This window comes from Eurosta solidaginis, chromosome 3 (assembly GCF_040869045.1).
Source record: "Eurosta solidaginis isolate ZX-2024a chromosome 3, ASM4086904v1, whole genome shotgun sequence".
Classification (NCBI taxonomy): domain Eukaryota; kingdom Metazoa; phylum Arthropoda; class Insecta; order Diptera; family Tephritidae; genus Eurosta; species Eurosta solidaginis.
In genome coordinates this window covers 195,023,401-195,040,491 of record NC_090321.1, presented here as the reverse complement: position 1 = coordinate 195,040,491, position 17,091 = coordinate 195,023,401, and the positions used below count along the sequence as shown (strand labels likewise).

Genomic DNA, 17,091 nt, shown 5'->3' with positions numbered 1-17,091 from the left:
TCGACGCTTGAGAAACCGCTGCCCCTAAACGACTCGGCAAAAATTAAAAAAAAAATTTTTATAAATAAATATTCAAATAAATTAATCGCATGAGCAAGATCAGCCTGGTTTTATTGGGCTACTTGAGGGCAGCGCGCTGCCACAACTTCCATTAAAATAATAATAATAACAAATAAAGATATACTATTTGCTATCAGGTCAATGCAATCGGTATTGTTTGTCATTCAATTAATATCAATTTATTACTAATTGGACGCCTTTTATTCATTTTCAAATATTCAAACACTTAACTATAACACAAATTACATACATACAAGCTTACGTTTATTCTCTTACTACTTCTAGGTCGCCATGGTCGAGGTTCAATTGGATAGTAACACCAAAGTGCCTGCCGGTATGCTCGTCGCATTCGCAATCTGTACGACTCTGCTTGTTGCTGTTCACATGCTGGCGCTGATGATCAGCACCTGTATATTGCCCAATATTGAGACGGTTTGCAACTTACATAGCATCTCATTGGTACATGAATCTCCACACGAACGCCTACATTGGTATATTGAAACGGCGTGGGCATTCTCAACATTACTTGGTTTAATATTATTTTTACTCGAAATAGCAATACTTTGTTGGGTGAAGTTCTACGATTTAAGTCAACCAGCCGCTTGGTCGGCATGCATCGTACTTATTCCAGTTATGATTATATTCTTAGCTTTTGCCATACATTTCTATCGTTCATTGGTAACACACAAGTACGAGGTTACTGTGTCGGGTATACGAGAGTTGGAAATGTTGAAAGAACAAATGGAACAAGATCATACGGATTCACATCATCATCATCATCGCAATAATGGTTTGAATTATGGTGCGAGTGGTGAAATTGTTTAGGTAACAGTTAACAATAACGTCTTAAGTGTGGTGATTTTGTTAATACATATACATTACAAGTCCAATGGACGGTTCAAATTGTATGGATGGATTTTTTTTTAATAGGAGTATAGCAAAAACGTAATCTACAGATGATTCTAAGAAAAATTGCTGAAGACACCATAGCTCTAAGTCCGTTTTCGAGTCCCCGACATTTGCAAAATAGACATTTTGCCATATGAATGTAGGGTTTGGCCAAAAAATCTTCATAGCTTCTGATAGAATTATAGGAAAAATATCATATTGGGCTTACATTAAAGGTATTTTACGTACATTTCTGTATTAATATCTTACTTTTTATTATTATTATTGTTATTAGTAAGTCATTGAAAAAAAATCCTTATAGACTACATTATGAATCTAAAAAAGTATTACATACAGCTTAAAAAGCGGAATTCAAAATTATCAAAAAAAAATCGGCTCTTGGAAGCGAAAAATCAAGAGAGACTTTTTTACTTAGTACATTGAACTCACAAGTAGCGCGATTAACAGGAGCATAACTAGCGTAATTTGTTCTGAAGTTATCTCCATAGAAATCTATAGTAATATCTAAGTTCACAACATTTCCAACAACTTTCATTCAGACAGTTTTTCTTTTTTCGAATTCGTTTTAGTAGAAACAAATTTTCAAAAAAAACCTATGTATATTTCATATATCAAGTAATAAGCAAAAAAACGCAATTTTTATAATTTTAATGTAATTTATTTTAAAAAAAAAATTTTTACGTAGAATTGACCATTTTAACGTATTTTTATACTATTTACGTATAATGTTCTGAACTTATTTTAGCTGTAAAGAAAAAAAATTTTTCCATAAGAAATTTGTTAAAAATGATAATATTTTGTTGTTCTTATTTATTTATTTTTATTTTATTTTATTTGGATTAAAGTCGACACAGACACAAAGCGGTCGACTACTAAGATAATATTAACATAAATTAATGTTACAATTAAAAATAATTAAATACAGATGTATATATTAAATTCAACCATACATATGAAAGAAAGTACAAAATATCAGGCCAGACGTGAGATTACTGAATTATGCAACGCGGTAAACGAACATTCAAAGCTGATGCAGTTATACAAGTTGTTGTAGTGCGAACACCAGTTACGCATTGGATTATTTTTAGCAAAATTTCCCCGGCAAAGTGGTAAATTAAAAGGCACAAAGTCCCTGGACGTTATACCAGGCACTGCAAAATTTAGTCGACTAACAAGATCAGAGGAGTCTATCTCGCCCATAATGAGCTTATGAATGAACATTACCCCTAGTACAGTTCTTCGATTTTCTAAAGTTGGCAGATTAATAAGGAGAAGCCTATTTTCATATGGTGGCAAATGCACACTTGAATTCTAAGTTAAGACCACGTAGTGCAAATATAATGAATTGCTTCTGTACCGACTCAATACGCTTTATAGAGTTTTGATACCCTGGGAACCAGACACACGAACAATACGATCAGTTAAAAGTTCATTTTAGGCTAATTTCTCATAATTTAAGCCTGATATCTGAAATGTACGTAAAATACCTTTAAAGTAAGCCCAATATGATATTTTTCCTATAATTCTATCAGAAGCTATGAAGATTTTTTGGCCAAACCCTACATTCATATGGCAAAATATTTATTTTGAAAAAATCGGGACCTCGAAATCGTACTTAGAGCTATGGTGTCTTCAGCAATTTTTGTTTTAGAATCATCTGTAGATTACGTTTTTGCTATACTCCTGATGGAAAAAAATTTGACCCGCTTTAAGTCGATAGATATATACTGGAAAAATGACATACAATACATTTAGGCGATAAAGATTTTATACACTAATTTTTAACGTTTTAATAAATAAACTTTATATATGTATGTGTATAGTATGTATATATTTGTATATAGGCTAGTTTTTTAATCTATATATTGTATGATATACCAGAAAACTGAATTGAATTTAATTCTCCAAGAATTCAAATACAATTGTGATATTGGTGAATGTATAATATTTAATTATTGTTAATTATGAAATGCTCTGTGGCATATTCTAATATATTTATTAAAAAGCAATGAACCTTTAAGGATAGATTTCATTTAAAAGCTTAATGTAATTTGTATAGAAGTAAATTCTCAATTAAGCTAATTTAATAAAATAATGAGTTCTACAGGGCCTCTCCTCTGTATCGCCATGCGGAAGGAAATGTGATTCGAAAGCTGTAAACTTACATATATTTTTTTCCAAACACGAACTCTGGTAATTTAGCCTTTTTGAACAATTTCACATTAAAGTTGCGCTTAGAGAGCAAGCTAATTATTTAAGGGTAATTTGTGTTAAATATGAAATTAAGTTTTAAAATTTTAAGGCTATATATTTAATAGACTGCCTCATACAAAAGAAAAACTTTTTTTTTTAATAATTTGGGAAAAATTGAAACAACGTGACATCAGGACGGACAAGGCGACAGCTGTTTCTATTATACCTTGTAAATCTCTTCAAAGCCTTTTCTCCCGGGAGTGGGAGTCGAACCCGCACTCCTATGATAGTTGAAATGGTTACAAACGCATTCAGTTACGTCATGTCTTAGTTGTTGTGAAGTTTTTCCCAATTGCCTTCTTTTTGCATATTTTAATCTTTTTACACATTGCATACTTCGTATGCAATTATGTGTTAAAGCTATGCTTGGTTCGGCGGTTTTCAAAGAAACTTTGGCATTGTTGCTGTTTTTGTTCTATTTATAGAACTACAACGATTCGGTTCGACTCCCACTCCCAGGAAAAAAGGCTTTGAAGACATTTACAAGGTATAATCGAAACAACTGTCGCCTTGTACGTCCTGATGTCACGTTGTTTAAATTTTTCCCAAATTATTAAAAATAAATTATAAAATTAAAAAATTGCTTCAAATAAATGTTTTCATACATTTAAAATAAAAAGCAATACGGGCAATCCCCGATTAAATCATACGAAAAACTTTTGCACTTAAAAAAAATGTTTTTTTTTTTGTTTGAGAAACCACTCTGAAGGTATCGATGATAGTCTATATTGTCAATATAAATTAGATTCACAATTTTAAGCTCCTTAATTTACCACGTATCTATAATTTTTGTATGCAATACCCAGGTTATACACTGAGTTTAGTTCGCTTTCCCGAAAATTGCTCAAAGGCAGATACGTGGCTAACGAATAAGCGTGACGATATGAATTATGCAACATTTTCTGAATAGTCGCCCCTTAACGTTTCGCTTCCTTCAAATGTGTATTTTTTTATTAGATATGCACTCAACTAATATATTGGTTGCACAGAAAATGCCAATTACGTTAAGCATGGAAAACTAACACATACTTCAGGTGGAAAGTTTAGTTTTTTACACTCTGTGGTCGTGCACGTTCTCTTTTCAAAGGGTTTTTCTGAAAGCATTCGTAGTGAAATTTTCCGGCAAATGTCCGTGTTGAATATTTCAGTCTTCAAACTACCTCGTAAATGCCATTTTAAGCGAACTTTTCAGCCAAAACACACTTTCGTGAAAGAGTACCGGGTTAAAATGTTCCACAAAATATTCCTAGTAAATGTTTACTATTTGCTTAATAATTTTTTTTAAATTAGAATTGATGGTCATTTAAAAATAAAATCCGGTTTGACATTATGAAACTTTTGGTAAAAGGGCCATACAAATATTTTTACTATATCGAGTCCAGCACAAACATAGAAAAACCTACACATGTTGGATTAGACATTTAGTTGAATACGATCTTCTCATTTCCATTAAACAAGAATATAGAAAAAGCAGGGCCGCGTACTATTTCTTTGCAATCAATTTACATATGTACATTAGACTGGGTAGATTTATTAACCGATATCGCACCATCGATTTTTCGATAGGATTTGGGCTCAGGAAAAAAGTTCCACTACGCATACCCAAAAAAAAAATGTCTAGTCGCCATTTTTTTTGCAAGCTAGACATTTTTTTTTTTTTTTGTGTATGCGTAGTGGAACCTTTTTTCCTGAGCCCAAATCCTATCGAAAAATCGGTTAACTTTCTCCATACAAATCGACCCGGGTCAATGTACATACATACATCATTATATATATTATTTCTAATTGCTGTTTTTATGTACGGGTCCCTTTTTCGCTCTTATTTGGAATCCAAATCTATAAATAAAGTTTTGGTTGTAAAGATGGAGATTCGGGCTATTAGCGAGCTTTGGGCAATTTTGGTCGTAGAGCTTTTGTTTAGCTATATTTTATTAAAATAATTTGTTAAAAATAAACGATTGTGAGCACACCAAGAAATCTATTTGTACTATGGCACTATTGTGAATATTTGCACTGCATTACGCCAGATGGCAGCGCAAGTTGTATGTTTTAATTGATTGATAGAACAGCTGATTTCTGTTGACATTTGATAAGAGACTTTTATATTGTTTGCGCAAGATGCGCATGGGTCCGGCTCGTATTCCTAAATGCAACAACTTTACACTCGGAATATTTTCACACAACTTTTAGCGGAAATGTATTATGGCTACTTGGGAAAGTATAAGTTGACTTTATTAATATTTTAGCAAAATGGTCGTCCGACGTGATGTAGTGGTAGCGTGCTCCGCCTACCACACCGGAGATCCTGGGTTCACGCCCCTGGCAAAGGATAGGATAGGATAGGTTAGGTGGTAGCTGCCCTGATAAGGATAGCTCACTTGGACAACACGAAGGTCCGTTGTGATACCACATACACCAAAAATAACGGTGACCTAGATCCAGCTACTTAGAGAATCGTTGGGTAGCAACGATAAAGCTCCGAATGATACCGATCTCAACTTTGGATATATCCTCGGGAGATCCAAGTGAGTCGCGACCGAAGTACTTTCGCCTAATTCTGGCAAAAGCTGGACAATCAAGCATAAAGTGATTTGGTGATTCCACCTCATCATCCTCCATACAGCTGCAGCAGGATGGAGTTTCCAGTATATTGAGACGTACCGCATGGATACCCATGGGACAGTGCCCTGTCAAAACCCCAATGACCATTGATAGGTGAGCCTTAGTGAACCCAATTATTTCAGCAGACCTCCTGCCATCCACTTTCGGCCAGAAAGATCTTGCTACCCTGCAAGACGTGGTATCCGCCCAACGTTTGCTGAGCTGATTCGAGGCCCAGCTATGGAGGAGCAATCCACAGGTGGCCAGCGGGATCCCGAAGTCCCTACAGCCATCTTCATCCGGTTCAGTTGTACCAACCCCTGGCAAAGCAACATCAAAATTTTAGAAGCAAGTATTTTCAATTAGAAGAAAGTTGTAAGTAATTTGACAAGCACTACGAATGTATTTCTGCCATGAAAAGCTTCTCAATGAAAACTTATCTGCCTTGCAGATGCCGTACAGAGTCGGCATAAAGCAAGGACCTACATGCTTTAATTTGTAGGGACAGTTCTAAGAAGCACGACGCAAATTTGAAGAGAAGCTCGGTATTAAATCTCGTCGGAGGTAGTCGCTCCTTACATTTATTTATAAAATGGTCGTTATATCAATATCGTTCACATTTTAATCGTTTGAAGTTTTGAGCTGTGACTATTTCATATGGACATAAATTTAGTAGATAGCCAGTTGAAGTAGTCATAAGGTCATTTGGCATTGAGGCCGTGCACCTTATGCCACCCTTCCGCAGCTTACGTTGCTAATCTTAATATATTTCTAAAATATTGTAATTCCACTACATCTGCATAGGTAAATTACACTGTGTGACACCAAAAAATACCTGGACACCTTAAATATTGAGTTATGGGCATAAAATTGGTTCTTCGTATCTTTGGACCCTTGCGAGCCTGTTATCTCCGCAGCGGATGAGAAGAGATTTACACTTTTCCAACTATACAGGTACCAGGGAACTGCAAAAATCACAATTTTCTTGATTTAATCAAACACCAAAACTTGCATTCACTTCAATCATGCGAATAAACTCATAATTGAATAAACTCAGCATCTGTCTTTACTAGACTCCGTTAGCATGATTGCGATCGAATGACCAAACACGTTTTGCGTACGATTGTATTGATCAAACGAAGGTAAACGGAGAATAAAATCAAAGCACTAGAATTAGTATCGTTTAGTTCGGCAAACAAATAGATTCGTAAGCAATGTTTATATGTATATTTATATGTAGCTTGTCGCCGTGACGTAAGCGCAGAAGAATCATGCAAATATTCAGGCGCATGGAGTTTTCATATTTGCCTTTTCATTCCGATGAATGTAATCGCTGTTGAGGCAAACGAGCAAACGCCTGAATTGATTATATTCACGCATGCAATAAGTTGGTTGATTTTTAATCAATGTCGATTATGTTCGTTTAAGCAAGTTGGATCATTGAACACAATCATGTTGCCGAATGTAATCGAACGTTGTTTGACATTTCATCCTTCATACTAATCGAGCAACTACTTCTGTGTGAAAGCAAAAATTTACGATTTCATTAGAAGGTGAAATGAGATCATTAAGTTTCTGTGTGAAAACAGTATAACATAACTGGGAAAATTTTCCTAATGAAAAAAGTATTTTCACTTTTTTCGGGTTTGGTCCACTTTGCTGATATCTGTTTGCACTAATTTTCTTATGCATGCTAAAAACTGATAGAGTTGTTAATGTTTAATTGGCCTATTGTTGTTTAAGTTTAGAATGGCCGTGTTCAAACTAATATGACTGTAGGTTTAACTAACTTAAACAGAATTCTGTATCGGTTTATAGCTGTTGTCTGGAGCGTGCGCAGGAATTGTCTATGGGGGGGGTTTTGAACATATGGAAGCTCATAGCTCATAGTAAGCATCCGTTATTGTCAAAACTAGTTTTGCGATAAAAATTAATAGAAACGGGAAGCAATCCGATAATGAAAGATTATTTGATTTATTTCATATTTCATTGGCAACGCATTAGTACAATGCAATCTTGTATAGTACAAGAAAAGTAATAATTACATAAAGTTCATTTAAAAATCTTAATATATAAAAAACACGTATCACAGGTTTGAGGCCAATGGACTCCTAAACTACTGAACCGATTTTGAATTTGTTTTGCACCCCGTGTGTAGTTCGATCTAACTTGAAACATAGGATAGATGGGGTCCGCGATTTAGAGGCACTATGACATTTTTTTTAATACAGGAGAGTCTTTAGTTGTTCCATGTGCAATTTTTAAGCCGAATTTAAAAAGCAACGAAAATCTGCATTTCGTTTTAAGATTATAGTGAAGTGTGAAAAATAAAAATCTATATGTATAAAAAGAAAGGCTAAAATGTGTGTTAGTTGGTCGCCGGTGTTTGAGGAGATGCGTAGGTCGATTTTGTTCAAACTCCCGCTCCGCTGAAACATAGGTTTGGTTGCGATCGACGTACAGGGTCTCGAGATATAGGCCGAAACGTGGACCCGAGTACCCCTAGAATGTGTTTGTAGAATATGGATAACAAATGAAAGCTGTTGATGAGTGCTTTGGTACAGAGTAATATATTATCCAGAGACGGACTAGGACTGGGATTAGGACTAGGACTGGGACTGAGACTCGGACTGGGACTGGGACTGGAATAAAATACATACCACCCTCTGGGACAGGCAATAAGGGATGCAGAAGAATGAGAAGGAATTGAGAGATGAGAAAAGAGAGGAGACTGAGAAAGGGATAGAATGAGACGAAGATGGAGATAGATAAAGCGAAAAAGACGGAAGGAGGAGTGAATAAAAGGATTAGGAAAAAGTGAAGAGGGGGGTGGGGAGGGCAGAGTCAGACGGAAAAAGCTTATTAACATGTATGCAGATAGGCCAAATTTAGGGCAGGACAACGTCTGCCGAGTCTTCTAGTATACTATATAAAGCGAAAAACATATATAAGAGAATAAAAAAGTAGATGAAGTAAAAAATTGCGTATTTATTCACTGTTGAATAAATAGAAAAAATTACCATATTTATTGGCTTTTTGTGTAGAATTTATGATATTTGCCGATAAAAAGCAATCAGATAATGAAAAACTTTTATTATTAAAAAATTGCATACTTCTTTACTTTTGACTGAAATGAAAAAAGCAAAAAATAACATAGTTATTGGTTATCAGTCAACAAACGGCTTCTTCCATCTACCAGCTTTTTGTAAGCCCATGGGGCGGTTTTGAACCCCCACCGCGACCCCCTTGCGCACGACCCTGGATGTTGTTGTTGTACTAACAGTGTCGGGTTATAGCCAACAAAGTTATAGGCTCGCAACGGTCGGGGAAAATGTTTTATGCAGTCGTTCTTAGATCGTGGGGATCTAATAGAAAAATGGTATGACATCCCAGGTATATTTACTTTTGTCCTTTTTGTAACACTGCGTTATAAACAGCAAATTTGCCCGTAATATTTTAAAATCAACTGGAGGACATCATCATTTCGACTGCTGAGTGGAATATCACTCTATCACTCGACTGTCATTTCGAAAACGTTCTATCTCAGAAAACGTGTAAATAATGCTCTATTTCAGAATTTGTTTCAAAAACGCCTTACCTGAGCTTAAATTCAATACATGTTGACATAAGTGGGGGCGTTTATGAAAAAATTCTGAAGTATGGCATTCTTCAACTGAATTGTGGCGTTTTTGGAACAAATTCTGAAATAGAGTCTTTCGGAAAAACCTCATTCAGCCGTCTATTCATATTTTATTAAGGGTTAGTTGATATGTGCGTTATTTGATAGAAACGAGGAGAATATAGTAAATATAATACCAACACGATTTAATTTTAAACCCGAAATAATAAAATGTAATTTAATAGAATATCACTAACGTACTCATATTTAATCTTTTATATTTAAAGTATAGATCTAAGTTGAAAATAAAACGAAAACAAGTAAGGAAGGCTAAGTTCGGGTATAACCGAACATTACATACTCAGCTGAGACCTATGGAGACAAAATAAGGGAAAATCACCGTGTAGGAAAATGAACCTAGGGTAACCCTGGAATGTTTTTGTAAGACATGTGTATCAAATGGAAGGTATTAAAGAGTATTTTAAGAGGGAGTAGGCCATAGTTCTATGGGTGGACGCCATTTAGGGATATCGCCATAAAGGTGGACCAGGGGTGACTCTAGAATTTGTGTGTACGATATGGGTATCAAATGAAAGGTGTTAATGAGTATTTTAAAAGGGAGTGGACCTTAGTTCTATAGCTGGACGCCTTTTCGTGATATCGCCATAAAGGTGGACCAGGGGTGACTCTAGAATTTGTTTGTACGATATGGGTATCAAATGGAAGGTGTAAATGAGTATTTTAAAAGGGAGTGGGCCTTAGTTCTATAGGTGGACGCTTTTTCGAGATATCGCCATAAAAGTGGACCAGGGGTGACTCTAGAATATGTTTGTACGATAGGGGTATCAAATGAAAGGTGTTAATGAGTATTTTAAAAGGGCGTGTGGCTTAGTTCTAGAGGTGGACGCCTTTTCGAAATATCGCCATAAAGGTGGACCAGGGGTGACTCTAGAATGTGTTTGTACGATATGGGAATCAAATTAAAAGTATTAATGAGGGTTTTAAAAGGGAGTAGCCCTTAGTTGTATATGTGAAGGCGTTTTCGAGATATTGACCAAAATGTGGACCAGGTTGACCCAGAACATCTTCTGTCGGGTACCGCTAATTTATTTATATATTTAATACCACGAACAGTATTCCTGCCAAGATTTCAAGGGTTAATATGGTAGGTGTCACACCCATTTTACAAAGTTTTTTTCTTAAGTTATATTTTGCATCAATAAACCAATCCAATTACCATGTTTCATCCCTTTTTTCGTATTTGGTATAGAATTATGGCACTTTTTTCATTTTTCGTAATTTTCGATATCGAAAAAGTATGCGTGGTCATAGTCGGATTTCGGCCATTTTTTATACCAATTCAAAGTGAGTTCGGATAAGTACGTGAACTGTGTTTAGTAAAGATATATCGATTTTTGCTCAAGTTATCGTGTTGACGGCCGAGCGGAAGGACAGACGGTCGACTGTGTATAAAAACTGGGCGTGGCTTCAACCGATTTCGCCCTTTTTAACAGAAATAAGTTATCGTCTAAGCCCCTACCAAATTTCACAAGGATTGGTAAATTTTTGTTAGACTTATGGCATTAAAAATATCCTAGACAAATTAAATGAAAAAAGGCGGAGCCACGCCCATTTTGAAATTTTGTTTTATTTTTGTATTTTGTTGCACCATATCATTACTGGAGTTGAATGTTGAAGATATTAAATTTTTTGTTAAAATTTTACTTAAAAAAAATTTTTTTTTAAGTGGGCGTGGTCGTTCTCCGATTTTGCTAATTTTTATTAAGCATACATATGGTAATGGGAGTAACGTTCCTGCCAAATTTCATCATGATATCTTCAACGACTGCCAAATTACAGCTTGCAAAAGTTTTAAATTACCTTTTTTTAAAAGCGGGCGGTGCCACGCCCATTGTACAAAATTTTGCTAATCTTCTATTCTGCGTCATAAGTTCAACTCACCTACCAAGTTTCATCGCTTTATCCGTCTTTGGTAATGAATTATCGCACTTTTTCGGTTTTTCGAAATTTTCGATATCGAAAAGTGGGCGTGGTTATAGTCCGATATCGTTCATTTTAAATAGCGATCTGAGATGAGTGCTCAGGAACCTACATACCAAATTTCATCAAGATACCTCAAAATTTACTCAAGTTATCGTGTTAACGGACGGACTCAATCATGGGGCTCAATCAATTTTTTTTTTTTCGATCCTGATGATTTTGATATATGGAAGTCTATATCTATCTCGATTCCTTTATACAAAAAACAGTTATCCAATCAAAGTTAATATACTCTGTGAGCTCTGCTCAACTGAGTATAAAAACAAGAAATCAATGAGATATGTTTTATCTTGTAAACAAATTATGACAGCAGTTTTAAGAAAGAAACGCAAATGTTTTAACTTCTTCAAATATTTTGTAGCCCCTCGCTGCTCTTGTTCAAGGGCGTCCTACGATCCGCGCATAAGTGCATCCCGCCACCTTCCAGCAGTAATAATGCCGAGCAGGCCACATTAAGTACACCCGCTATCATTCGGACCAAATGGCACATTCAGCTGCTTCCCCTAACTACTATCTTAGTAGCATGGATAGGAGCAATGTCGAGACCCTTCCCCGTTTCTCTCTTCTCACCAGCACGCGCTTAGGACAGTTCAGTAAATTCCTGTTCCCTGACACCTTGTGCTCCATATGCCAGTACAGAATATATACGCTTGCGGTATCTGCAGAGCAGCTTATGTCTCGGTCGGTGCAACTTTCCTTGATGTTCTGGGCTTAGCTACGATAAACTTTCCAAGGAGTATATATTACAGATTCGAGGGGTTGATAAGTGCAATACAGAGCTTCCGCAACTCCATTGTCAACCTCACCTACCCGGGGTGAATCCTGTTACAAATATGAACGTATCATTCACATATTTAGCTAGTGAGGCTCCGGCGACCCCAACTTCGTCAATGAACTAGGGTTCGGGATGGCCTAGAAGGTTTAATTTGGTCATGTAAATCGTGCCCGAGAGTCTCGGGCTGGTACCTTAATAATGCTTTGTTACCGGATCTATATCCGGGAAACGACCATCAACATCGATAACATTCTCCAAAACCTTCGGGGTGCCTTTATCATTAATACAGCAACAACAGGAGTATATATTGTACAAGAGGAAAAAAAGCATGCGCCGTTCCGCTCACGACACGTCAAATAAGACAGGGTGCACCGCTCTTAACATTGAGGCTCCCAGTATCAGAGCTACGACAGCTACACGACCTAGCACTATACCATCGAGGCGCAGTCATCAGTTCTTGACCGTGAAGGGAGAACATCAGCATTGCTGCGCTATAAAGACGAAACTAACTGCATAGTTTATTTACCTTCATTACCAATAAATGGTTGGTGTGTCATGTGGGGAAACATTGCATAAAGCATATAAATTGTGTATGTCGGGGTTTACCCAAATCGTAATAGCGTCAGAGTATGGCATTACTTGCTGGTAACTCTGCGAACGGTGTTTACCAGGCATTCCAGGACATTAAAAGGTTGAGTTATTACCTTCCGATCCCCTTCATAGTACCTACTGTATGGATGGGCAGCTCTCTGGGCATTTCACGGAAACTGTTCTCCATTTTTTGTCTCCCATTCATGGAGAGCACTTTCGCTTCATTATCAACGAGTTGTCTGTTTGGATGTCCAGGTCTCTGGGAATTTAACTGAGACTTTCTTCAGTATTTCGCGTATCTCCTTTGTGGGGAGTTCTTCCGCCTCATTATGGAATTGAAGATCAGGTGTCATACGCAGACATTCAGTTTGTTTCCAGGTCCGAAAACCACACCAAAACGCATAGCTCATGAGTGGCAAATAATTTGTTTTGTAAGAAGGTAACAGCGTTTGTTTGTCCTTTACCCTAGTGGTGGCAACGAGACATTTGAGGATTTTATTCCGTTCAAGGTGAAACTTTTATCGAACGTCACGCACAGTATTTTTGGGTATCTGACTACATTTAATTGGGAACCAGCATTAACACAATAAGCAACGCCAGCCTTGAAGTCCAGAGAAGAAACACTACAAAAAATGTAACTTGGGACCAAGTAAATAAATAAAAGACGCGATATACCTCCGAAGATATTTTGCCGGAGCTTCTCTTCCTATTTGCATCGTGCATCTTTAATTTTTCCTACAAATTGACGGGAGCGGACCTACAGGTTTTACGCCAACTCCGAACGGCATCTGCAAGGCAGATGAGTTTTCACTGAGAAGCTTTTCGTGGCAGAAATACATTCAAGAGTGTTTGCCAAATCACTGCTGAGGGGAGACACCGCCAAGAAAAACTTGATTCTAAATTTTTGATGTTGCTTTGCCTTGGACTTAAACCCTGAATCATCAGTATTATCAACTGGCACAAGTAAGCTTAAAGAAGCGACTTTTGGTCGACCAAAACCGTTTAATCGGTTAAGCGCCAATTATGTAAATTAGCAATGCGATCGACGTGGATGTCCAATAAATCTCGTCGTCTACGTCGTCCACTTTGTGAATAAGGTCGCTGTAGACTAAATTGATGATAATATCGAACTACGGAAAGAAAAAAATATGGATTGGCTTAGGAGATAATGGTTTATGCATAGTTAATCTGTGGTTTGCCCCGAGCCTGTTATTATTGTGCAGGCAACCACATGGAAAACAATGGGGGCTCTTTCTAGTAAGGAAGGTATTTTTTGTGAATCACATTTGATAGAAACAAAATTTTTCATTTTTGGCTCAGGATTTCTGATACTGAGGTCAAAACGCATATTGTTACACTTCTCGCGGCATACATGGACGTGTATCGGCAGTCGACCCGGATGTTGACTAATACCACATAAAATGTATGTTATGTAAAGCGAAATAAAAATATTAACGCTTAAACTTTATATGTACTGCTAAGCGTCAAACTTTAAATACACCTCTGAAATTGCTGCGCATAAAATTAGTACCACTAAATTTCAATACGCATTATACTCAGATGTAACTGAAATATGTGTCCATCTTTCACATCTACCCTAATTCCATGTATCGCCTGTTAAAATGGCGCGTGTCCGCAATTCATCGCAACTTAAAGCTGGAGACATTGGTGCTTTATCGGTAACCGTATCGGTAACCTTATAACAGCTGATTCGACCAATCTTATGAGAATCAATGCAATCGATTATTGGTGCCGCTAAGGTCGTAACCGTGTCGTAGCCAACCACCCTACAAGAATACTGACTAACATATGACTATCATCTGATTGTCAGCAATGTCAACCTAACGATCAGCGCCTCATACAAACTTGCTATCACAAACTTAAGGGTACTTGCGCAAATGTGATGTAAACAACTGTGTACGTGTGAGTTTTTGTCTCCTTCTTATACAACAACATCGCCTACTGATTAAGTATATAGCCGTACTGCTCACTCTCATTCCTTTTCCTCGATCAGTGCTGACACTCTAACTAACAAAAAGCGCCATAAATGATAGTTTACTGTAGATATCAGGTTTGACTGTTATACTATCATAAATGACAATTGTTATATTCCGCCAAAAATGAAACAATGCTTTTTGCTTTTTATTTACTTTATTTCATTACGTTTTTAATTTTATACGTGATAAAGGCATACGCGTTTCTTATTTGTTTAAAATAAATAGTTTTATAAGAATTCGACTTAAATTCAGAAAATAACAAAACAACAGAATAGCGCTTTCCTCAAGCGGAAACACATTTAAAAATGAATCACCACTAACCACTATTATTTTTCGCGTATCAATTTTTTGAGTGAGCCCCATACATTCCAACAGCTTTTGGTATTTTCTAATATTATTTTCGATTTTTTTTCTTTTAGCATGGAGCTTTGAAATGCTCTCTTTTTCATTTTTTAAACTTATTTTTTATATGGTTTTCGTCAGTTGAAAATGGCGGGATTTAAAAAATAACAAAACAACCGTGATAATCATTTGATTGACATATGACAGTCAGTAGTGATAACATGATTAAATCGGATAAACTGTTCTCGCATACATTAAATTCCGTTGAGAATTATGTATCTGTCTCACATGCATAATGGTATCTGCTGTATGTTCTTTTGTTCTGTACCAGGTGTCCGAAGCTTTCCCAGTTTGAGTCCTTTTTCATGATTATAGGCTGTTGCTGGGAACATGCGGACATGCGTGAGCGATCAAAGGAACATACATAAATTTAAGTATCAATGTTTACGTCATCGCAGGATCAGCATTGTCAATTACAAGTGTATTAGTAAAACTATCAGCGTTTCTTGTAGGGCAATTGGTTTTTGGTTTACCGTCGTAACGATAAACAGCTGATTACGTTAGCGATACGGATACAGCGATACGACATACGGCACCAATGACTCCAGCTTAAGCTGCAGACGTTGGTGCTTTATCGGTAACCGTATCGGTAACCATTGTTTACTATATAGTTTGGCAGCTTAAGTAGAGGTTATGTTGCGAATAGAGTGGAAGGCAGTGGACTAGGCAGTCGAATGTCATATAATGAAGGAATGGTGTTCGGAGATTTTTCAAAGTTAAAAAAAAAATGATAAAAGCTTTAATATAAATAAAAATATTGTTTTAATAACAACAAAAATGCCATATATATTCTGTATACATAAATTTGTAAGTATTATCTCACTTGAAAATTTGAATTAAATAATCTAAAGTTTTGTTTTGAAACTGAGTCGAGAACTGTGCGTGTGAATGTGCGAATTTTCACCGATCAGCTGTTAGTTGCGCTACTTGGTAAAATTTACAATGTCGGTAACTTTATAACAGCTGGTTCGACCAACCTTATGAGAATCAATGCAATCGATTATTGATGCCGCTAAAGCGCCAAATACACGACACGAACATTTCCGCGAACATTCCCGTTATGTCATGTTTCTGCGACCTTTTCTGTCGTGTATGGTGGTGTTTCACAGTTCGCGCAAATGTTCGCCAAAAATTAAAATATTTTTATTTAATATTTGCGCGAACTGTTCGTGCGTGTATGGCGAAATAGTTCATAATCGTAGTAATTTCTGAACGGAACAGACGTGCGCGGAAAAGTAAAATGGACAATAAAAAATTTCTGAGAGAATTTATTGAAATGTATAAATCTTTGCCATCATTGTGGCAAGTAAAAAGCAAAGATTATTGTAATAGAATTAAAAAGAATAATGATTATGCGACTTTAATCCTTGAGTGTGTTGTGGCTAAATGCTTCATGATATTTTCTAACAGAGGAAAAGCATCGTCAGCTACGAATACAAATGGTAGTTTTTCTTCGCAGTTTGGAACGTGACGTGACGTGAATTCCAGTTCTTTAATAAGCTCACTTTGTCCAAGAACTGCTCGTTTTTTAAACCATTCTTTGCACCAAATTCTTTTTTTGCGATCTTCTCTCTTTTTTTTACGCTTAATTGCCACAGCGAGCAATATTGCTGCAGCACAATTGTTGTCCGTATTCATCGCTGTCTGAAAGAGAACTAATGTTCGGCCAAAAGTTCGTATGGTGTATGGCCAAAGCTGCGAACAAGATTGCGGAATGTTCGCGGAAATGTTCGTGTCGTGTATTTGGCGCTTAAGGTCGTAACCGTATCGTCGCCAACCAATTGGTTTTTGGTTTACCATCGTAACGATAAACAGCTGATTAC

At 36.5% G+C, this 17,091-nt stretch overlaps 1 protein-coding gene across 13 annotated transcripts in view; it reads left to right on the top strand.

Annotated features, from left to right (window-relative positions):
• Orai (calcium release-activated calcium channel protein orai) overlaps window positions 1–3,913 on the top strand; it is a 274,407-nt gene extending 270,494 nt beyond the window's left edge. For all 13 annotated transcript variants that reach the window (XM_067774453.1, XM_067774454.1, XM_067774456.1 and 10 more), the window contains one exon: window positions 346–3,913. In XM_067774453.1, the coding sequence (XP_067630554.1) occupies window positions 346–885 (540 nt within the window). In that variant the 3' untranslated portion in view covers window positions 886–3,913. The remainder of the gene's footprint in view (window positions 1–345) is intronic.
• The last annotated feature ends 13,178 nt before the right edge of the window (window positions 3,914–17,091 follow it).